Source organism: Mercenaria mercenaria, chromosome 8 (genome assembly GCF_021730395.1).
Source record: "Mercenaria mercenaria strain notata chromosome 8, MADL_Memer_1, whole genome shotgun sequence".
Taxonomy (NCBI): domain Eukaryota; kingdom Metazoa; phylum Mollusca; class Bivalvia; order Venerida; family Veneridae; genus Mercenaria; species Mercenaria mercenaria.
Window position 1 is genome coordinate 2708863 of NC_069368.1, and position 19216 is coordinate 2728078.

Sequence of the window (19216 nt, forward strand, 5' to 3'; positions counted from 1 at the left end):
GTGGTACACATTCATGCCAAGTTATTTGAAAATCCATCCATCGATGACAAAGATATGGACCGGACACGAAAATTGCGGACAGACCAACAGACGGTTCAAAAACTATATGCCTCCCTTCTGGGGCATAAAAATCATCTGATCCTATTTCCAACTGTTTGATTATAATTACCTGATGACCCCAAGTAATATGATGTCACTTGACTGTGACCTTGACCTACTTTCTTGTTTTTTAAGAGACAGCCTTGAAATTTTGATGACATACACAGTTTTGCACACAAATCGTAAAACTGAATTTCATTGACCATGAATGTGACCTACTGACTTTCTAATTATTTTATCATCAGTTTGACATTTGAAACATGTAGCTCATATTACTCAGGTGAGCGATCCAGGGTCATCATGACCCTCTTATTTTGGTTAAGTTTTTGACACATAAAGTCCTTCAAGGTAGAACTTTCTGTTAGGTGGAACAAGTTCAAGTTTATTCAAGCAAATGTTAAGTCCCACTTATGTGGGCAGCATTAACAGCATATAATATATACAAATACATACATTTAACAAACAGTGACACATTGGAAAACGGCCATTGTTAATGTCTTCCATAATTTTTTTAACTCTAATTCGATAATACATCTATAATGAGTAATAAATGAAAATTTTAAACTACATGTATAACAGTTACTGGAGAACAGTAGCAATGAAAATTACTGTTCAGTATGATTAAAGGAAACATATTGCTGGAGAACAGTAGCAATGAACATTACTGTTATAAGTATGATTAAAGGAAACATGTTGCTGGAGAACAGTAGCAATGAAAAGTACTGTTCAGTATGATTAAAGGAAACATGTTACTGGAGAACAGTAGCAATGAAAATTACTGTAATAAGTATGATTAAAGAAAACATGTTGCAAGAGAACAGTATCAGTGAAAATTACTTTTATAAATATGATTAAAGGAAACATCAGATGAGTTTTTATAACAGTTTGTGTTTTTCACAATACTGATTAATGGTTAGAAACTGTAGAGTTTTAAATATGGAATATATTGTGAACTTTTAATGGAGAGAGATATCATTTAACATAAAACTCTGGTGAAACATTACTTAACTCTGATTAAGGAGAACTTACTCTGGCAAGACAGAACTTACTCTAGCAAGGCGGATCTTACAACCTTTTGAGGTGGAACTTTAAACTCTGGCAAGGCTTCAGTTCCACTGTGTTCATACAACACTTGCAATCAGTGACAACCCTATGTTAAAATTTATCACTTTTTTGGTATCACCCTTATATAAATCCTTTTTTTTTTTTGGTTGGGTTTAACGTCGCACCGACACAATTACAGGTCATATGGCGACTTTCCAGCTTTTGATGATGGGGGAAGACCCCAGGTGCCCCTCCGTGCATCACGAACGGGTATCTGGGTAGAACCACCGACCTTCTGTAAGCCAGCTGGATGCAGGGGTCACACTGGGAATTTTTTTCTTTGAGCCACTGCTTTTTCCTTAGATAAAATTATGAGGTCAACAACGGCGAAGCGCATAGCATTGACATTCTTGTAGGACTACATTATATGTACCAAAGTACTCATACTACTCAAGAAATTAATGTAGTTAAACTGTTATTACATATTTCTTAGTAACCCTTTAAAAAGCTATTTAGAAAATCAATTTGTGTTAATTTCTAAAATTATCATTTTTATAAACATCTGCCATTTATAAAAAAAATTCTGAAAATCACATTTAAAATAAAGATGTCAAAAAAGAAAAAAAATTGTTTAAAAAAAAACAGTGTCTTATTTGCACATCTGCTGTAAGTGGGTGGGGTTCGATGCCTTTGCAGTTTATTCTCGAAATCATACTTCAAATATAGAGTCCTTTTGCAACAGTTTTCATTTTTTTTCTAAATGTAGACTTTTATTGGCTTTTTATTAGTTCACGTCACAAAGTGACAAGGTGTTTCTTTTTGTGATCCGTGGGTCCGTCGTCCGTCCGTTGGTCTGTGCGTATGCGTGCGTAACTTTTGATTGTGACCATCTAGAGGTCACATTTTTCACGGGATCTTATGAAATTGGTCAGAATTCATTTTGATGATATTCAGGTCAAGTTCGAAACTGGGTCACGTGCGATCAAAACTAGTCGTAGATTAAAAATAGAAAAAACCTTGTGACTCTTAGAGCATATTTTTCAAGATTTCATGAAAATTGTCAGATGTTCACCTTGATGATATCTAGGTCAAGTTCGAAAATGGATCACGTGGGGTCAAAAACTAGTCAGTAGTCTAAAATAGAAAACCTTTGTGACTCTTAAGAGGGCATATTTCCTAATGGATCTTCATGAAAATGGTCAGAACGTTCACTTGAAGATATCTAGGTCAGTCGAAACTGGATCACGTGGGTCAAAAACTAGGTCAGTAGATCTAAAATAGAAAAAAACCTTGTGACCTCTCTAGGGGCATATTTTTCATAAAATCTTGATGAAAATTGGGCAGAATGTTCAACTTGATGATATCTAGGTCAAGTTCGAAAACTTGTCTAATGTGGGGTTCAAAAACTAGGTCAGTAGGTCTAAAAATGAGAAACCTTGTGACCTCTCTAGTGGCATTTTCTCAATGGATCTTCATGAAAATTGGTCAGAATGTTACCTTGGGTATACTAGGGAAGTTTGAAATGGGTCACGTGGGTTTAAAAACAGGTCAGAGTTAAAATATAAAAAACATTGTTGACCTCCTCTATGAGGCATATTTTCATGAGTCTTCATGAAAATTGGTCAGAATGTTTCCTTGATGATATCTAGGTCAATTCGAAACTGGGTCAGTGGGGTCAAAACTAGGTCAGTAGGTCTAAAAATAGAAAAACCTTGTGACCTCTTAGAGGCTATATTTATCAATGGATCTTCATAAAATTGGTCAGAATTCACCTTGATGATATCTGGTCAGTTTGAAATGGTCACAGTGCGGTCAAAACTAGTCAGTAGGTCTGAAAATAGAAAAACTTTGTGAACTCTCTAGAGGCCATATTTTTCATATGATCTTTATGAAAATTGGTCAGAATGTTCACCTTGTGATACCAGGGCAGGTTCGAAACTTGTCACGTGCGGTTCAATAACAAGTCAGTAGATCTAAAATAGAAAACTTGTGACCTCTCTAGAGGCCATATTTTCAAGAGTCTTGATGAAGATTGGTCAGATGTTCATCTGATGATATCTAGGTCAAATTCAAAACTGGTCACGTGCGGTCAAAAACTAGGTCATAGGTCTAAAAATTGAAAATATTGTGATGTCTGAGCCAATTTCTCATGGATCTGATGAAGTTGTGCGAATGTTCAGTTGATGATATCTAGGTCAAGTTCAGAACTGGACATGTGCGGTCAAAAACTAGGTCAGTAGTCGAAAAATAGAAAAACTTGTGACCTCTAGAGGCATATTTTTCACGAGATCTTCATGAAATTATGGAATGTTCACACGTTGATATTAGTCAAGTTTAAAAGTGGGTCACGTGCTTGAAAACTAGGTCATTAGTCAAATAAAAGAGAAACCTTGTGACCTCTTAGAGGTCAATTTATTTTTTCAATGGATCTTCATGAAAAATTGGTCAGAATTTTTATCTTGATGATTCTAGTCAATATGCTCAAAAACTAGGTCACTTTGTCAAATATAGTAAATACGACGTCATACTCGGTTCAACACTGGGTCATGTGGGGATAGGTGAGCGATTCAGGACCATCATGGTCCTCTTGTTAAGATTGCACTAAAAAATCTCGTCAGAAATGACAGAAATATCCGAAAATTACGGTCGTGAAAACGGGTGACAAATTCGGAAAACGTAAGTTAGAATTAAATATTTGATAAAAATACCTATGTTTTATTGCTTTTCTATCATCATAGCTATTCAATACTTACAATTTCTGCTTGTCTAAAGCATTTTAATTTGTTTTTGCCCAAACTATACCCTCGGCAATCATAGAAAATTTGTCTAACGGCCGACTGTTCATAAAATCGTATCAAGTGCACAAAAATGATGATTATAATTATCCAGTTTGTTATTCAATAATCTTATTATCGCCAATTAACTGCCTGATCAAATAAAAAATTTGCAAATTGGCTCTCTCAATAACGGATGTTGTGTCTTACACAGATTATCGATTTTCACACCTTTTGGTTCGTAAAACTGGCAATATTCGTAGTTTTGCAGACAGACATAGCTTCGGGCCATTTTCGCCAATTAGAAAATTTCGGAGCCACATTTAATTTTTTGTCGCAAATGGCTCAAGTGGCGATCGACAGCGTGACCCCTGTGGATGGCTTCATCACATGAAGAATTCAACACCCCGAGTGAGGCTCGAACATGTAACATTTGGTTACTGGATGGCTTCCTCACAAGTCAGCGACCTTAACCATTTATGAGCATAGCTAATGGTTCAACAATATCATACACCAAGCTTCACAACTTCCATCAATATCCACATGTAACATTTGGTTACAGGATGGCTTCCTCACATGAAGAATTTAACACCCAGATAGAGGCTCGAACATGTAACATTTGGTTACAGGATGGCTTCCTCACATGAAGAATTCAACACCCCGAGTGAGGCTCGAACCCACATCGATGAGGGACAAGTGATTTGAAGTCAGCGACCTTAACCACGGAGGCCCCTCTAATATAAATCAGGGTACAAATTTGATTTATTAACACTTCAATTACGAAAGTCTTCATTTATGAGCACAGCTGATGGTTCAACAATATCATACACCAAGCTTCACAACTTCCATCAATATCCACATGTAACATTTGGTTATTGTCTTGTCAATGGAAATATTCATTTAAATTGCTATCATACTTCATGTCTCGAAAAATAATCAATAGTTTTTATCTGTAACTTCAAAGTTCCAACTGACACATTCTATCACCAAATGGAAGCTTTTAATTTAAATCCCTGTTTACCACAGTCACATGCTTAAATCCCAGTTTACCACAGTCTATTCACATGCTAAAATCCTAGTTTACCACAGTCTGTTCACATGCTAAAATCCAAGTATACCATAGTCTGTTCACATGCTTAAATCCAAGTTTACCACAGTCTGTTCACATGATGGATGGTTATTGCTGCATTTCTGCTAAAGTTTTGGACCAGTATTGAAGCTTAATCTGTAGACCAGTCTAAGAACTCTGGCATCTGATTGGTCAGTTCTGAACATAATTTGAAATCTACCTAAAATTTCATTATGAGACTGGTTTCCACATTTACAATCTTGGAACAAAGGATTATAAAGCTTACTATGGAAACCAGTCTTAAAAATCTTGTACACCTCCATTTGTAAATTCTTAACTTAGTCTTGAAATTGACCAACAGTAAATTTTCATGGAGATTGGACACTTTTATAACCTTTCATTTTATGTGTCACAGTTTAAAGCAGTCTGTTTAAATGATGTAAACAGATGGTACATGCTGTCTTCAGATTGTCCATACTTATGTTTGAGCTGCAGGAAGTTTTCACCAAGATCATAAGATTCTAACTGTAAACGTTTTTCTACAGCTTCTGATGATACCTCCTGGAAAAAAAGATGAAACAAGTGCTGATATTTGTGAGATTCTTTAAACACTGAAAATGGAAAGGACTTTAGGCATTTTCATATCAGTCTAATGGTGTTCAAGGGACTAATATTTAAGATTTCCTGGTTGCGCCAAGCAATGAACTTAAGTCCCAACATAGACATAAAATTCTTCTTGGTTGTTCTTTAAAAAAGAAAATATTATTTAAAGAATCACTTGACTGAACTAATTTCTATCACTTCAACAAAACAAGGCAAACATTTTATCAGTAGTGCAGACTTGCTGTGTGATTATACCATACCACAACAGAACTAGTCAACAGATAGTAAAATACAAACTCGAGTGTCTGCTCCAAACAAATTGATTTCATACTTTGATTTTAATAAGATTTTTATTATTTTTTGCAAGCATTTCTGTTCGCAGAATGTTATTCCTCAGTCCTTCACAAACTGTAACAAAAAGATTCACTTCTACAATATTCGTGTCTAAATGTATAAAAAGTAATGTCAGTATGCACCTGTATGATTGAAGCTTTCTGTTGCTTAGCAACATCTTCCATGTCAGTCAGAGGCTTTTTATGTGGTTTGTTTGACAAGAGTTCCAATCTTAGAGAGGAGGCATGTGCCCAAGAATCCTGCAGACTTAGTTTTACCTGAAACATGAATGTATGTTTACATCAAATACTCCACAGAAATAGTTAATTGAACACAGAATGCTTTATGCTTCTCTCTTGGCATGGGTAAGCAACAAAGAACCACCACAAACCTTCCAGGTGCCAGCTTGATGGTTTCTTTATATCACATAACAATACTGCACTTAAACCAACAGCTTACAAAAGGGCATTTCCGACAGTTTTACTGTGCAGTTTTACTGTGCAGTACAGGACCACAACTTTCAGCTCTGTTTTTCACTATATGGAAATTTGAATTATTTTAAGATGACATTAAACACTGTGTTAATGGAAACAAACCCCTTGTAAACTTGTTTTTGCCTGTAAAAAGCAAACGTTTCAATATAAAGAAATGGCAAATGCAATGAGTAAAGAAGAGAATGTTGGTAATATAACTACAAATGCATAAAATATTGTTTAATTCTTATTGTCTAATCCATGTTTAAGCATGATCAAGCATTCCATTAGAAACGCATGAACAAGACATTTTTTTTTAATTAGACGCCCAATGATGATAGTAGAGTTGTGGCCCCTGCCAAAAATGAATCAAACTGATACCCATGGTTTTATGGTTCATATACATAATTAACACAAAAAGGAACCAAAAACATGGTCTCTAAATAGATGTGGTCTCTCAAGCAAGTTTGAGAGACTGACCCTTTGAGCAATATTGAACCAGGTTAGCTTAAATAGCACTCACATATCCAAGTGCTGCAGACATATTACAATAGTGACAGGGGCTGTGAGGTTAAATGCCTCAAAAACAGACTATGGAAACAAGTCTGTTATCAATTTGCTTGTTTGTGTTTATGATAAAGATCTGATCTTTCAGACTTTGAAGCAATATCTTAACTACTGGTATATTTTATTAAATCATTACTGTTATATGTTGCAGTAGGCAGTATTTTTGCTGTCCGAGGGTACTATCTACAACACAGTATGTATCATGTTTTGTTACATCACCACTCGTCCATTCTGCCTCATCTGTAGCAGTTACATAGAGCACCTGCCCGTCTTTGCTCTTCAAGTATACAGGTCCCTTTATACCATATCTAAATAAAGCATGCACACACTGTTTTATGAAAACTTGAAACTAATTAACAAACGAAGAAACTGCAATAAAATATAGTTGAAACTCGTTATCTTAAATTCCAAGGGATCAAGGATTTTACTTTCAGATAACCGAAATTGGACTTAAAATGTTATTTTGTGCACATGTTTTCATGACTGGACTTGAAAATGTCTTTGGAATAGCCAGAATTTTAAGATAAGCAAGTTCGAGGTAGAGAGATTCAACTGTAGATTACATCTTGTACAATAATTTACCAGTCAAAATTCATAGGTTTCCCTAGTCTAAAACTTAATAGCAACTGCTGAACATTACAAATCAAGAGTTTGCAAATACAATGCAAGGTTGAGACAAAATTAAATGACTATTCTAACATGGCTCGAATTGATTTCCAGTTAAACAAAGAAGAAAATCTAACGCAATATATCCTGCGATAAACAACGGTTGACGCACGGACCGGTAAGACAGCATTACGACGTCAATTTTGACGTCCCGATACATTACTCCTCGCGTAAATGAATTCCAGCATAATATTTATTGAAATTATATCAACGTGCATGTCAGAATGAAAACAATCAAGGCCTTCTTGTGATTTATCGTCTAATTTACCACGGTTCATCGTTCAGATGCTTCAGTATTTAACCACTCGGGCTAACGCCCTCGTGGTTCAATTCCTACGCATCTGAACTCTGATCCGTGGTAAATTCTACGATAAACAACGCGAAGGCCTTGATTATTTATTAAACAAAGGTAATTTTCCATGAGATATTCGTCCTTCCCTATTTTCCAAGTAAAAAAGAATAATGTGAACTATGTATGATATATAGCTCCTGAAAATGATCAGAGAACAGACATAACTTAAGACAAAATACAGTTTAACTTCGTTTCCTCAAACTCGACCAGACATGCAAAATTTGTTCATATGCTTTATATAGCCTAATAGGGATTTGCTGGGGCCTCATGGTTGACTTTGAGCGAAAAGTGGCGTTTGATTAATCCAAGTTCGAGTGAATGAAGTTTGACTGAGTGTCTACTTCATCATGATGTGTAACAAGTTTTATTTGAACTGGATGAAAACTGTAGGAATTAAGTGCACAAGATGATGTGGTTGACAGCCAGCCAGATCAAACTTTATATGCTCTCCAGTTCAGGGACACTCGGGGAATAAAATCTTTACTTGAACATCAAGTGTTTGTAACACACTTTCGGTAACTCCAAGCTATTACACAACCATAATACAATCAGAACAGTGGTACACTACAACTTTCTAGGTCAGCACTAATTCTCCCACATTGACTGTACACACACACTGAATGGTACACTATAAACTAGGTAACACCTAACCCTAACCTTTAGTCAGCATATTGTACACTCGTGCATGTGTCAGTCCAATAGTGGGAATTAATGTTTGCCCAAATTCCTAACCTACCTTGGAACAAACACAAACAATCCATTTGTGCGTAGCTGGAAGATAACAGCATCTACAATACAGTTCTCATCCTCTGTTCCACGTCCACGGAAGTACAAACACTGGAATAGTTCCTGAGATTCTCTTTGGGCATACTGGGAAGACTGAAAAAGCATTACTTACTGTATTTGTTTTTGGGGTTGTAACATAAACACGTACTGGCTAATTAATAGTTTTAAGTATTTACATTGTTAATTATAAATTAACATACACTAACAAGATCAAGCTTTAATGGTGATGAACGACGATCATTTCTGGCACAGCATGGTACCTAGGTAGAATGGCCAAACTTCCAGGAGCCAGCTTGATGACTTACTCAAATGATGACCATGCAGAGGGGCAAAGGTGAGAAACCTTAATTTCTTCACAGAAGTTCACCAAACTATACATATAGTTACCCTATGTTTCTTGTTTATATGCTGACTAAGATCCTCTAGCTGTGTACAAGTTGGTAGAGATATTGTTCTGTCCTTCTTCACTGCTTCCAACAACTGTCTATGAACCTAGAAAAATATATTGCTCAATAAACATCCTTTGAGTTAGCATAAAATTAGAACACAAAAACGATCAATTAAAACAAAAAATACTATTTTAAATGTCTGACCTAACAATTTTCCTCAAATTATTTATTATCTCTAATCTGGTATACTGTCAACCTTCAATCACTCGAATTTGACAGGACCGTCAAAATTGGTTTGAATTACTGGCAGTTCAAGCTATCGAACAATATACATTATATAGGGATATTGCCGGGACTTGATGATGTGTTTGAGCAAAGGTTGGTGCTCAAATTATCCGAGTTTGAGAGAATGAAGTTTTACTATAACTATCTTTATTTTGGTTCTTTCATTCATCATATTTTCCATAAACTTTAAGTATAATATATTGTCGTTTATTTCATCCGAAATGCCATCAATATCTGAGAATCTGTCTGAAAATGTTCAGCACATCAATGTCAATATTTAACCTTTACCCTGCTTAATTTCTAAAATGGACTTGTCCATTATTCAATTTGGACAGTACCATTTATCATTCAAAGGGGTTTTCACTGAAAATTTACTGACTGAATAGCGAACAGTGCAGACCATAATCAGCCTGCATGGATGTTCAGGCTAATCATGGTCTGTACTGGTCGCAAAGGTAAAATCACTTAACTGCTGCCAGCTAGAATATTAACCCAGGGCCTTTATAATTATGGCGCATCAAGCACACTGCACCACTATGGATCCACCAACGACTGCAGTAATGACTGTTTTCAAGGGTGTATCTGTTACTATTTATAGTAATCTATGTAAAAGCAGAAATTTTCACGAGGGTTTATTTTTGCGAGGCCCTACAACTGGCAAAAAAGTAATCATCGCGTAGGTATTCACCATTAGTATAATTCAAATTCAAGTAGGATACCATTTTTACAATTCTGCGAATATTAAACCTCACGAACATATTCAAAATTTCAAATTCACAAAATTTTGACCCAGCGAAAATATGATCTTTTACAGTAATACTGACAGAATGATTACAATGAAATACTCTTGTAATACTCACTATAACATCAGCATATCTTCTTATAGGAGATGTAAAGTGTGTGTACGCATCTAGAGCTAACCCATAATGAAAGAACTGGTCACGTGGCAAACATCCTGTGCAGAAATACGCCGCATTTGACATCGCTTGTGTTGCTAGAGATCTTAGTAGCTGCAAAAACAAAATGACATGCTTATGCGAAATAACAAATAACAATAGACCTGATATCTGTAAGTTTCAACAATATTTACAAATATGTCTTTAATTCTATACAAACATAGACCTATATCACAGAAGAAGGATGTATAACAAGGCATTAAACAGTCCTGCACTTCATGGTGATCACATGTATACACTGGAATTCATTTAAAACTGTTTGAAGTAATTCGTACCACAAACAATGCACCCATGCATGATCATGTGACAGACTGTGATATGACACCTGTTTTTTTATTTTTTGCTTTTCTTGGGTTTGACATCGCATCAACACAATTTAAGGTCAAAGGTCATATGGTGACCTTCAAGCTTTGATGGTGGAGAAAGACCCCAGGTAACCGTCTTTGCATAATTTCATCACAGGCAGGCACCTCGATAGAACCAACAGCCTTCAGAAGCCAGCTACACGGCTTCCTCACATGAAGAATTCCTACACCCTGAGTGAGGCCTGAACCCACATCAGGGAGGGGCAGGTGTTTCAAAGTCAGTGACCTTAACCATTCAGTCACGGAGGCCCCGATGACACCATACACCCTTCAAACTTTCTTGCTGTACTATAAATATAAATATCCAATGTGTATGCACACCTACCTTATTTACAACAGGATCATTTGCATCCACACATCTGTCTAGAGATTCTGCAAGCTGCTTATTGCTTGATGTTTCTATATTGAAACCCCGTGATGACGCACAGCTTCTCAAGTTTCCAAACTGTTCATCTTTAGGTAACGGGTGATGTCGAAGCTGAAAATATTAATACAATCTATGTTATAACAGCAGTGTCTACATTTGTACCTGCATATACTAGTATCCAAGTGTATCAAAACAGTAACTTAGAATAAAAGGGACATAATGCATGGAATATTTCTGCATGAGTATTGCACCACAGGTCATATCATGTGAGTAATAAGATGAAACAACTAAGTTTAATTCAAACCCATATAGTAATAACTGAGATAGAACACATCAAGTGTATCACAACTTCAACCTGAAATTCTAAGTATAGGGGGCATAATTCATAAAATACTGGTACTAGAGTTACAGACCTTGTGTCCTGTGTTGTGGACAACCATTTTAATCTTGAATCAAATCAAGTTAGAAATTGGTGTGTGTGTGAAAATTCATCAAAATTAAACTGTAATTGTAGGTAAAAAGGGGACATAATTCATGTAGTATTAGTGCAGGAGTTATGAGCCTAGTATCATATAATGAGGATGATTTGCAAGAACAGTTTAAGTTTGAATCAAATCCAGTCTAAGTTTGATTCTAACCCCTTCTGTATTTTAATAACAGATATGCAGTAAAATGTAACAAAACTTTAAGTCAAAAGTGGGGATAATTCCTGAAATATTGGTGTGAGAGTTATGACCCCTATGTCATGTGATGTGGATGATGATGAGGAATAACTTTTCTAAATTTGAAGCAATCAATCAAGTAAAACAAAGATACAGTGAGAGTGTATCATTTAACCAAAGAGTGGATGAGTCATGAATGCAGATGCGGGGGGGTAGTAGGACAGCTCTCCATATACTTTGTATAGTCAAGCTAAAGGGTAGTAGTTTGTATTAAATTGAACTTAGTTATCTAACTTGGTTAATTATTGTAAGCAGTTGCTAACTGCTTGTACAATAGCTCATTGTGGACAGCTGCTAACTGCTTATACAGTAACACTGACTGTGGGAAGTTCCTAACTGACTGTAGTTACATATTTACTTTGCCTATTTGTTGTTTGTACAGTTACATTTAACTTGGCAAGTTCCTTAATATTTGTACAGTTACATTTACTGTAGCCAGTGCCTAACAGCTTGCCTGGTTACAGCCAGTTTTTTGACAAGGGTTTGAACATTTAATAATGTGAAGTTAGAAAAAGAGGGTCATGATGACCCTGAATCGCTCACCATAGTAATATGAGCTACATGGCAAACTGATGCTAAAATATTATAAAGTAGGTCAGTAGGTCAAGGTCACAGTCAAGTGAACCCTAATCGCTTGGGGTCATCAGGTAATTATAATTAAACAGTCTAGGAAATATGATCTGATAATTTTTGAAGTAATTATTCCTATATAACTCATATAACAAGTGATCCCAGGGCAGGGCCTCTTTTCACCCCAGAGGCATAATTTGAAAAAAATATTGTTAGAGATCCACTAGGTAATGCTACACACCAAATATCAAAAGCCTAGGCCTTGAACTTTCAGACAAAAAGATTTTTTTCCCTATATAAGTCTATGTTAAATTTAGGACCCCCAGGGCAGGGCCTCTTTTCACCCCAGGGGTATAATTTGAACAATTTTGGTAGAGGACCACAAGGCAATGCAACATACCAAATATCAAAAGCCTAAGCCTTGCAGTTTCAGGCAAGAAGATTTAAAAAAAAATTTCCTACATGACTATGTAAAACTTGAGACCCCCCGAGGCAGGGCCTCTTTTCACATCAGGGTTATAATTTGAACAATTTTGCTAGAGGACCACAAGGCAATGCTACATACCAAATATCAAAAGCCTAGGTCCTGTGGTTTTAGACAAGAAGATTTTTAAAGTTTTTTTCCACTATAAGTCTATGTAAAACTTGTGACCCCTGGGGTGGGGCCTCTTTTCACCCCAGGGGCACAATTTGATGATGTCACATGCCAAATAGTAAGGCTCTATGCCTTGCGGTTTTGGACAAGAAGATTTTTAAAGTTTTTCCTTTTGGTTACCAAGGCAAAACCAGAGTTCTGCATGGAATTTAATTCTTTAAACAATTTTGAAAGGGGGCTACCCAGGGATCATTCCTGTGAAATTTGGTGTAATTCTGCCCTGTGGTTTTCAAGAAGAAGATTTTTTTTAGAAAATGTTGACGGACAGACGACTGACAACACACGACAGACACTGAGCGGTCACAAAAGCTCACCATGAGCCTTTTGCTCAGGTAAGCTAAAAAGAGTACAGTAATTCACTTACAAGTGCCTGATTTGGAAACATTTCTGCTATCTTCTTGGCAACCCAATGATTGGCAAATATCATACATTCTGCAATAGTGTCATGGATCTCTAAATGCTGAAACAAATAATAACAAAACACTCTTACATCTAACGGTTAAATCTTCGATTCTTTCTTTCATCTTGAAATTCACATTAGTGCTCCATTTAAAATATGATTATATGAAGAGCTGTCTAATGACAGCATATTTGACTACTGGAAGGCTTGTCATTTTGTCATTAAAATGGATCTTGTAACTAAGAAAAAGTATATTATCCAAATTAATGTAAGAGAAACTTGATGCTATAATCTTGCTGAATTACACCTAACACCTGTGAGAAGTTTCAACCAATTACCTGCATTAGTTTTTGGAGATGGTAATTTCCATGCAAAATTTAACCTGAATTTTTTCAAGTCCTAAGGGGGCATAACTTTACAAAAATACAGTTCCCAGTTATGGGACATGCACCTTTCACTATGTTTTATCCACCTAAATGAATTGTGTAAAGTTTCAATTCAATATCTGCATTGCGTTTTGAGAAAGCAATTTTGTGACGCAAAACTTCAACCAAAATTTTCTAACTCCAAGAAGGGGCTGGGGGAATTTTATTAAAGTTCATGTTAAGAGTTATGTGACTTGATTCTGTAACTGTGTGTTTTTACCTGAAAGATGACAGTGAAGTTTTACGGTAGCATCTGCAATGGTTAAAAAAAACTGCACTGTACTCAACTAGATGAGAGTCCATAGGACACTTCCGCCCCCAGCCCTTACCCTCACTGTACATGTTTTCATGACTCTAAGTGAAATATTTTTTAAGATAAATGCAACATAATTAAATATCTTAAATAATGAATAATATATTGGACTTCATAAACAACTCTCACCCATGCAGACAAAAAATACTGCTAGGTTAATTTTTTGTTCTAACATGTCTTAATATGATGTTTTTTTGTTTTTTTTCAAGAAAGAGAGTTCTTTGTAAAACAGGTATGCCCCTCATGATGGCCTGTCAAGATCAAAGATCATGCTGATCTTGCCCTTTGACCTATTGACCCAAATTACAAAATGTGTCATCTACTGACCACAGGCAATGAAGTTTCATCCTTCTAAGTTTAGAGACAGTAGGCAAAAGCATTCTTTAGTTTTGAAACTACTTTCAGTTTCATGTTCAGGGCCACGGGCATAATAACTAGAGCTATCCCTTAATGTGATTATTACTCTGAGTTAGGGAAGGTAAAATGTTGCTATCAAGACATCTGGCCTTTAAGTATGACCTTCAACTTAAACATAGTGACCTGGGAGGTTCATGAACCTAGTCATATTATGATCGTAAACATTTATGCGTAAATATTTCAAAGTTAGAGCAATCTGACCTCTAAGTAAGACCTTGACCTTGGGACATAATTGACATGAATTTTGTGCTCTGCACACAGGCTTGAGGAGGTATTTAACCTTTCACAACCATGTGTAACTTTGACTATACATGATTTTTGTCACATAATGTGCTGTTCTTGAAAATACATCAGTATTTGGGAGATATACTTCTGGAAAAGAATACCATCAGAATTTGTTTGCTCGAATTAGATAGGACCGGCAAAATTTGTTTAAGATATAGGTAGTTTGAACAATCCAACTATATACATCATAAAGTAATTTTGCTGGGACCTGACAATGAGTTGAACGATGGGTGATGTTCGAATTACCCCAGTTCAAGTGAACATAGTTTGACTGTACATGTACAGATGAACAACCAACATGCTGAACTCCAATTCAGCCCAAATATACTATCTATCTGAGGGTATAAAAATACTGAAATAACACACCTGTTTTGGATTAAGATTTTCTATGCTCTTTGTTTCACTTAGCTGAACTTGCACTTCAACACTTTCCAGCTCCAGAGCTCCACTCTTGACACGTCTGGCCTTCAACCCTCGAGCAACGGCCATCAGTTCATCAATTGCCTCCCGCAGTCCTTGCAATCTTAAATATACCAAAAATAACCTTTCACCATACAACTCTAATCTTGAACAAGTAGTTCTGTTCTCCACATAGTCTCTTATCAAGTTTTTATATAACCCTTCAAGGGAGTAAAAATATACGAAGCAAACAGATTGCATAACTCTTGTATATTCCTTACCTGATTTTAAGCTCCTCCCTCGCCCCACAGATTGTATAACTCCTGTATATTTCCTTACCTGACTTAAAGCTGAGACTTCTCCCCAGGGCATGTATAACTCTGGTATATTCCCTACCTGACTTAAAGCCCTTCTCCCCACAGACTGTGTCATTCAGGTATATTCCCTACCACATTTCAAGCACCTCTCCCCACAGACTGTGTCACTTAGGTATATTCCCCACCTGATTTCAAACTCCTCTCTCCACAGACTGTGTCACTTAGGTATATTCCCCACCTGATTTCAAGCTCCTCTCCCCAAAGACTGTGTAACTCGGGTAAATTCCCTTCCTGATTTCAAGCTCCTCTCTCCACAGACTGTGTCACTCAGGTATATTCCCTACCTGATTTCAAGCTCCTCTCTCCACAGACTGTGTCACTCAGGTATATTCACTACCTGATTTCAAGCTCCTCTCTCCACAGACTGTGTCACTCAGGTATATTTCCTACCTGATTTCAAGCTCCTCTCTCCACAGACTGTGTCACTAGGTATATTCCCTACCTGATTTCAAGCACCTCTCCCCACAGACTGTGTCACTTAGGTATATTCCCCACCTGATTTCAAGCTCCTCTCCCCAAAGACTGGGTCACTCAGGTTTATTTCCCACCTGATTTCAAGCTCCTCTCCCCACAGACTGTGTCACTCAGGTATATTCCCCACCTGATTTCAAACTCCTCTCTCCACAGACTGTGTCACTTAGGTATATTCCCCACCTGATTTCAAGCTCCTCTCCCCAAAGACTGTGTAACTCGGGTAAATTCCCTTCCTGATTTCAAGCTCCTCTCTCCACAGACTGTGTCACTCAGGTATATTCCCTACCTGATTTCAAGCTCCTCTCTCCACAGACTGTGTCACTCAGGTATATTCACTACCTGATTTCAAGCTCCTCTCTCCACAGACTGTGTCACTCAGGTATATTTCCTACCTGATTTCAAGCTCCTCTCTCCACAGACTGTGTCACTAGGTATATTCCCTACCTGATTTCAAGCACCTCTCCCCACAGACTGTTTCAAGCTCCTCTCCCCACAGACTGTGTCACTTAGGTATATTCCCCACCTGATTTCAAACTTCTCTCTCCACAGACTGTGTCACTCAGGTATATTCCCTACCAAAGTTCAAGCTGCTCTCCCTACAGACTGTGTATTCCTTACCCGACTTCAAGCTCCTCTCCCCCACAGACTGTATTACTCTGGTATATTTCTTACCTGACTTAAAGGTGCAAAATAAAGACAAATGAATAGACATAAATCTTAAAAAAAGACTACACATTTTGAAATATAGTACTAAACATTACGATAGCCGTGCAATATTCCCTTGAAATCAACACATGTACAGAGAAACAAATGATTGTTTCTGTATTTTCTTAGACTGACATGGGGGGTCATTTTGTCCTACTTTCATGTTTATCGCTTTTCCGTAATCGGTCGGAAATTCTTCAGGATCACATGATTTTAAAATTGTTTCAAACGAATATCCATTTAAGACGCGCAACAAAATAACTGTATTTCCATGATGGTAATTATGCACGACTTGCACGAAAAATATGAGATGTACAAAATTTAAATTTAAAATTGACAGTGACATATATTAGGCCAAGACAATGTGTTTAATGTCTAAAATCTTATTAAATTAATGTAGCCATGTGTACATAAATAAGTGTATTTAGGTAAATTTCAATCATACTTTGTTTCTGCAGTGTAAGACAGTTACTCATTTATATTCTTAAAATTATACTGAAAAGAGATTAACTGAAAAAGTTTACAGACGAAGTTGTAAAAACACTTTTATTTGGGAAGGGCCTGAATTGTCCTTATGAAAACTTGTAGTATAGCTGTATGTTACCTGTATTATAAGAATGATTTTCATGAAGTTTTTGTGAGTTACAAAATTGTTGAATTCCATGTGCTAAGTTTGTAAAAATCACGTTATCGTTTGGGCATATGATATATTTTGCACCTATTTATAAATTATAGCCTCGTTTCGGAGGATTCTTCCGAAAAAGTCCGAAGATGCTCGAAGGGTTCGTAAGCAGTCTGAAAGCATACTTTCGGTTTGACATAGGCAACATTTTTTGTTTATTTGTTAGTTATTCTTGAACATATTCATGACTATTTGGTCAGAACCAATGCAGTGGGCCATATTTTCAGTAAATAGGAAGTCTCAGCTACAAACTCTGGTTTTCATATAATACTCGCTCGGGTTTTAGTAATGGACCTTTAAAGCTCTCCCCAACAGACTGTATAACTCTGGTCTATACCTGACTTCAAGATCCTCTCCCCACAGACTGCATGACTCTGGTATATTTCTTACCTGACTTCAAGCTCCTCTCCCCACAGACTGCATAACTCTGGTATATTTCTTACCTGACTTCAAGCTCCTCTCCCCACAGACTTTATAACTCAGGTCTATTCCTTACCTGACTTGAAGATCCTCTCCCACAGACTGTATGACTCTGGTATATTTCTTACCTGACTTCAAGCTCCTCTCCCCACAGACTTTATAACTCAGGTCTATTCCTTACCTGACTTGAAGATCCTCTCCCACAGACTGTATGACTCTGGTATATTTCTTACCTGACTTCAAGCTCCTCTCCCCACAGACTTTATAACTCAGGTCTATTCCTTACCTGACTTGAAGATCCTCTCCCACAGACTGTATGACTCTGGTATATTGCTTACCTGACTTAAAGCTCCTCTCCCCAACAAACTGTATAATGCTGGTCTATTCCTTACCTGACTTCAAGATCCTCTCCCCACAGACTGCATAGCTCTGGTATATTTCTTACCTGACTTAAAGCTCCTCTTCACCACAGACTGTATAACTCTGCTATAATCCTTACCTGATTTCAAGCTCCTCTCCCCACAGATCATGTAATTCTGGTATATTTCTCACTATTTCAGCATCTATGATACCCTCATGCATGGCCTGCGCAAGCTGTAAGTATATCAATAACACTGTTCAGTTTTTCAGTCAACATCATTTTTTTGTGTATCTAAGTTTATTTAAAGTTGCCATGGTAATCCATTCGGGTGTGGTGCTCTAACTCTGATTTTATAATCTGAGTCCTTCAACAGGACAACTGAGACTAAACTTGTTTACATTAAGGCTCCATGTCTGCATCATGTCTGACTGGTAAACATTTAGAAAATTTCTACTCAGTTAAACAAAATGATTACCTTTGAAACCATCAATATCTTTCTCAAATCCATCATGATGCTGCCACTAGGGTGAGTAGGATAGGTCACAATATACATTGTACAGTTGGGTTAAAAATTAACACATTAGACCAACCTCATAAAACAGTTTGTACTGTGAGCGAATAACTGTTCTTCCATACCAGACATCAACAACTTCATAACTTGGGCTAAGTTCCCAAATAACACTGACTGCATACCTAAAACATAATCATATTGTAAATGCAGTTTCATTTTATGCTAACAAAGTATTAGTTTAACCCTTACCATACTGGACACAATTGGTTTTGCCTTTGCAACCAGTGTAGATCATAATCAGCCTGCACTTCCATGCAGTCTGATCATGATCTGCACTGTTCACTTTTCAGCCAGTATCTTTTTGGTATTCAC

The 19216-nt window shown here is 36.7% G+C and overlaps 1 protein-coding gene across 1 annotated transcript in view; it reads right to left on the reverse strand.

Moving 5' to 3' along the window:
• Positions 1–4661: 4661 nt before the first annotated feature.
• Positions 4662–19216, reverse strand: part of LOC123523197 (DIS3-like exonuclease 1) — a 35098-nt gene continuing 20543 nt past the window's right edge. Inside the window, exons 14-24 of the mRNA XM_045300894.2 lie at positions 18924–19026; positions 18472–18566; positions 15282–15438; positions 13440–13535; positions 11087–11239; positions 10301–10450; positions 9154–9258; positions 8717–8859; positions 7099–7270; positions 6066–6200; positions 4662–5547 (exon numbers count right to left, since the gene is read on the reverse strand). Coding sequence (XP_045156829.2) covers positions 5389–5547; positions 6066–6200; positions 7099–7270; positions 8717–8859; positions 9154–9258; positions 10301–10450; positions 11087–11239; positions 13440–13535; positions 15282–15438; positions 18472–18566; positions 18924–19026 — 1468 coding nt within the window. The 3' untranslated portion in view covers positions 4662–5388. The remainder of the gene's footprint in view (positions 5548–6065; positions 6201–7098; positions 7271–8716; positions 8860–9153; positions 9259–10300; positions 10451–11086; positions 11240–13439; positions 13536–15281; positions 15439–18471; positions 18567–18923; positions 19027–19216) is intronic.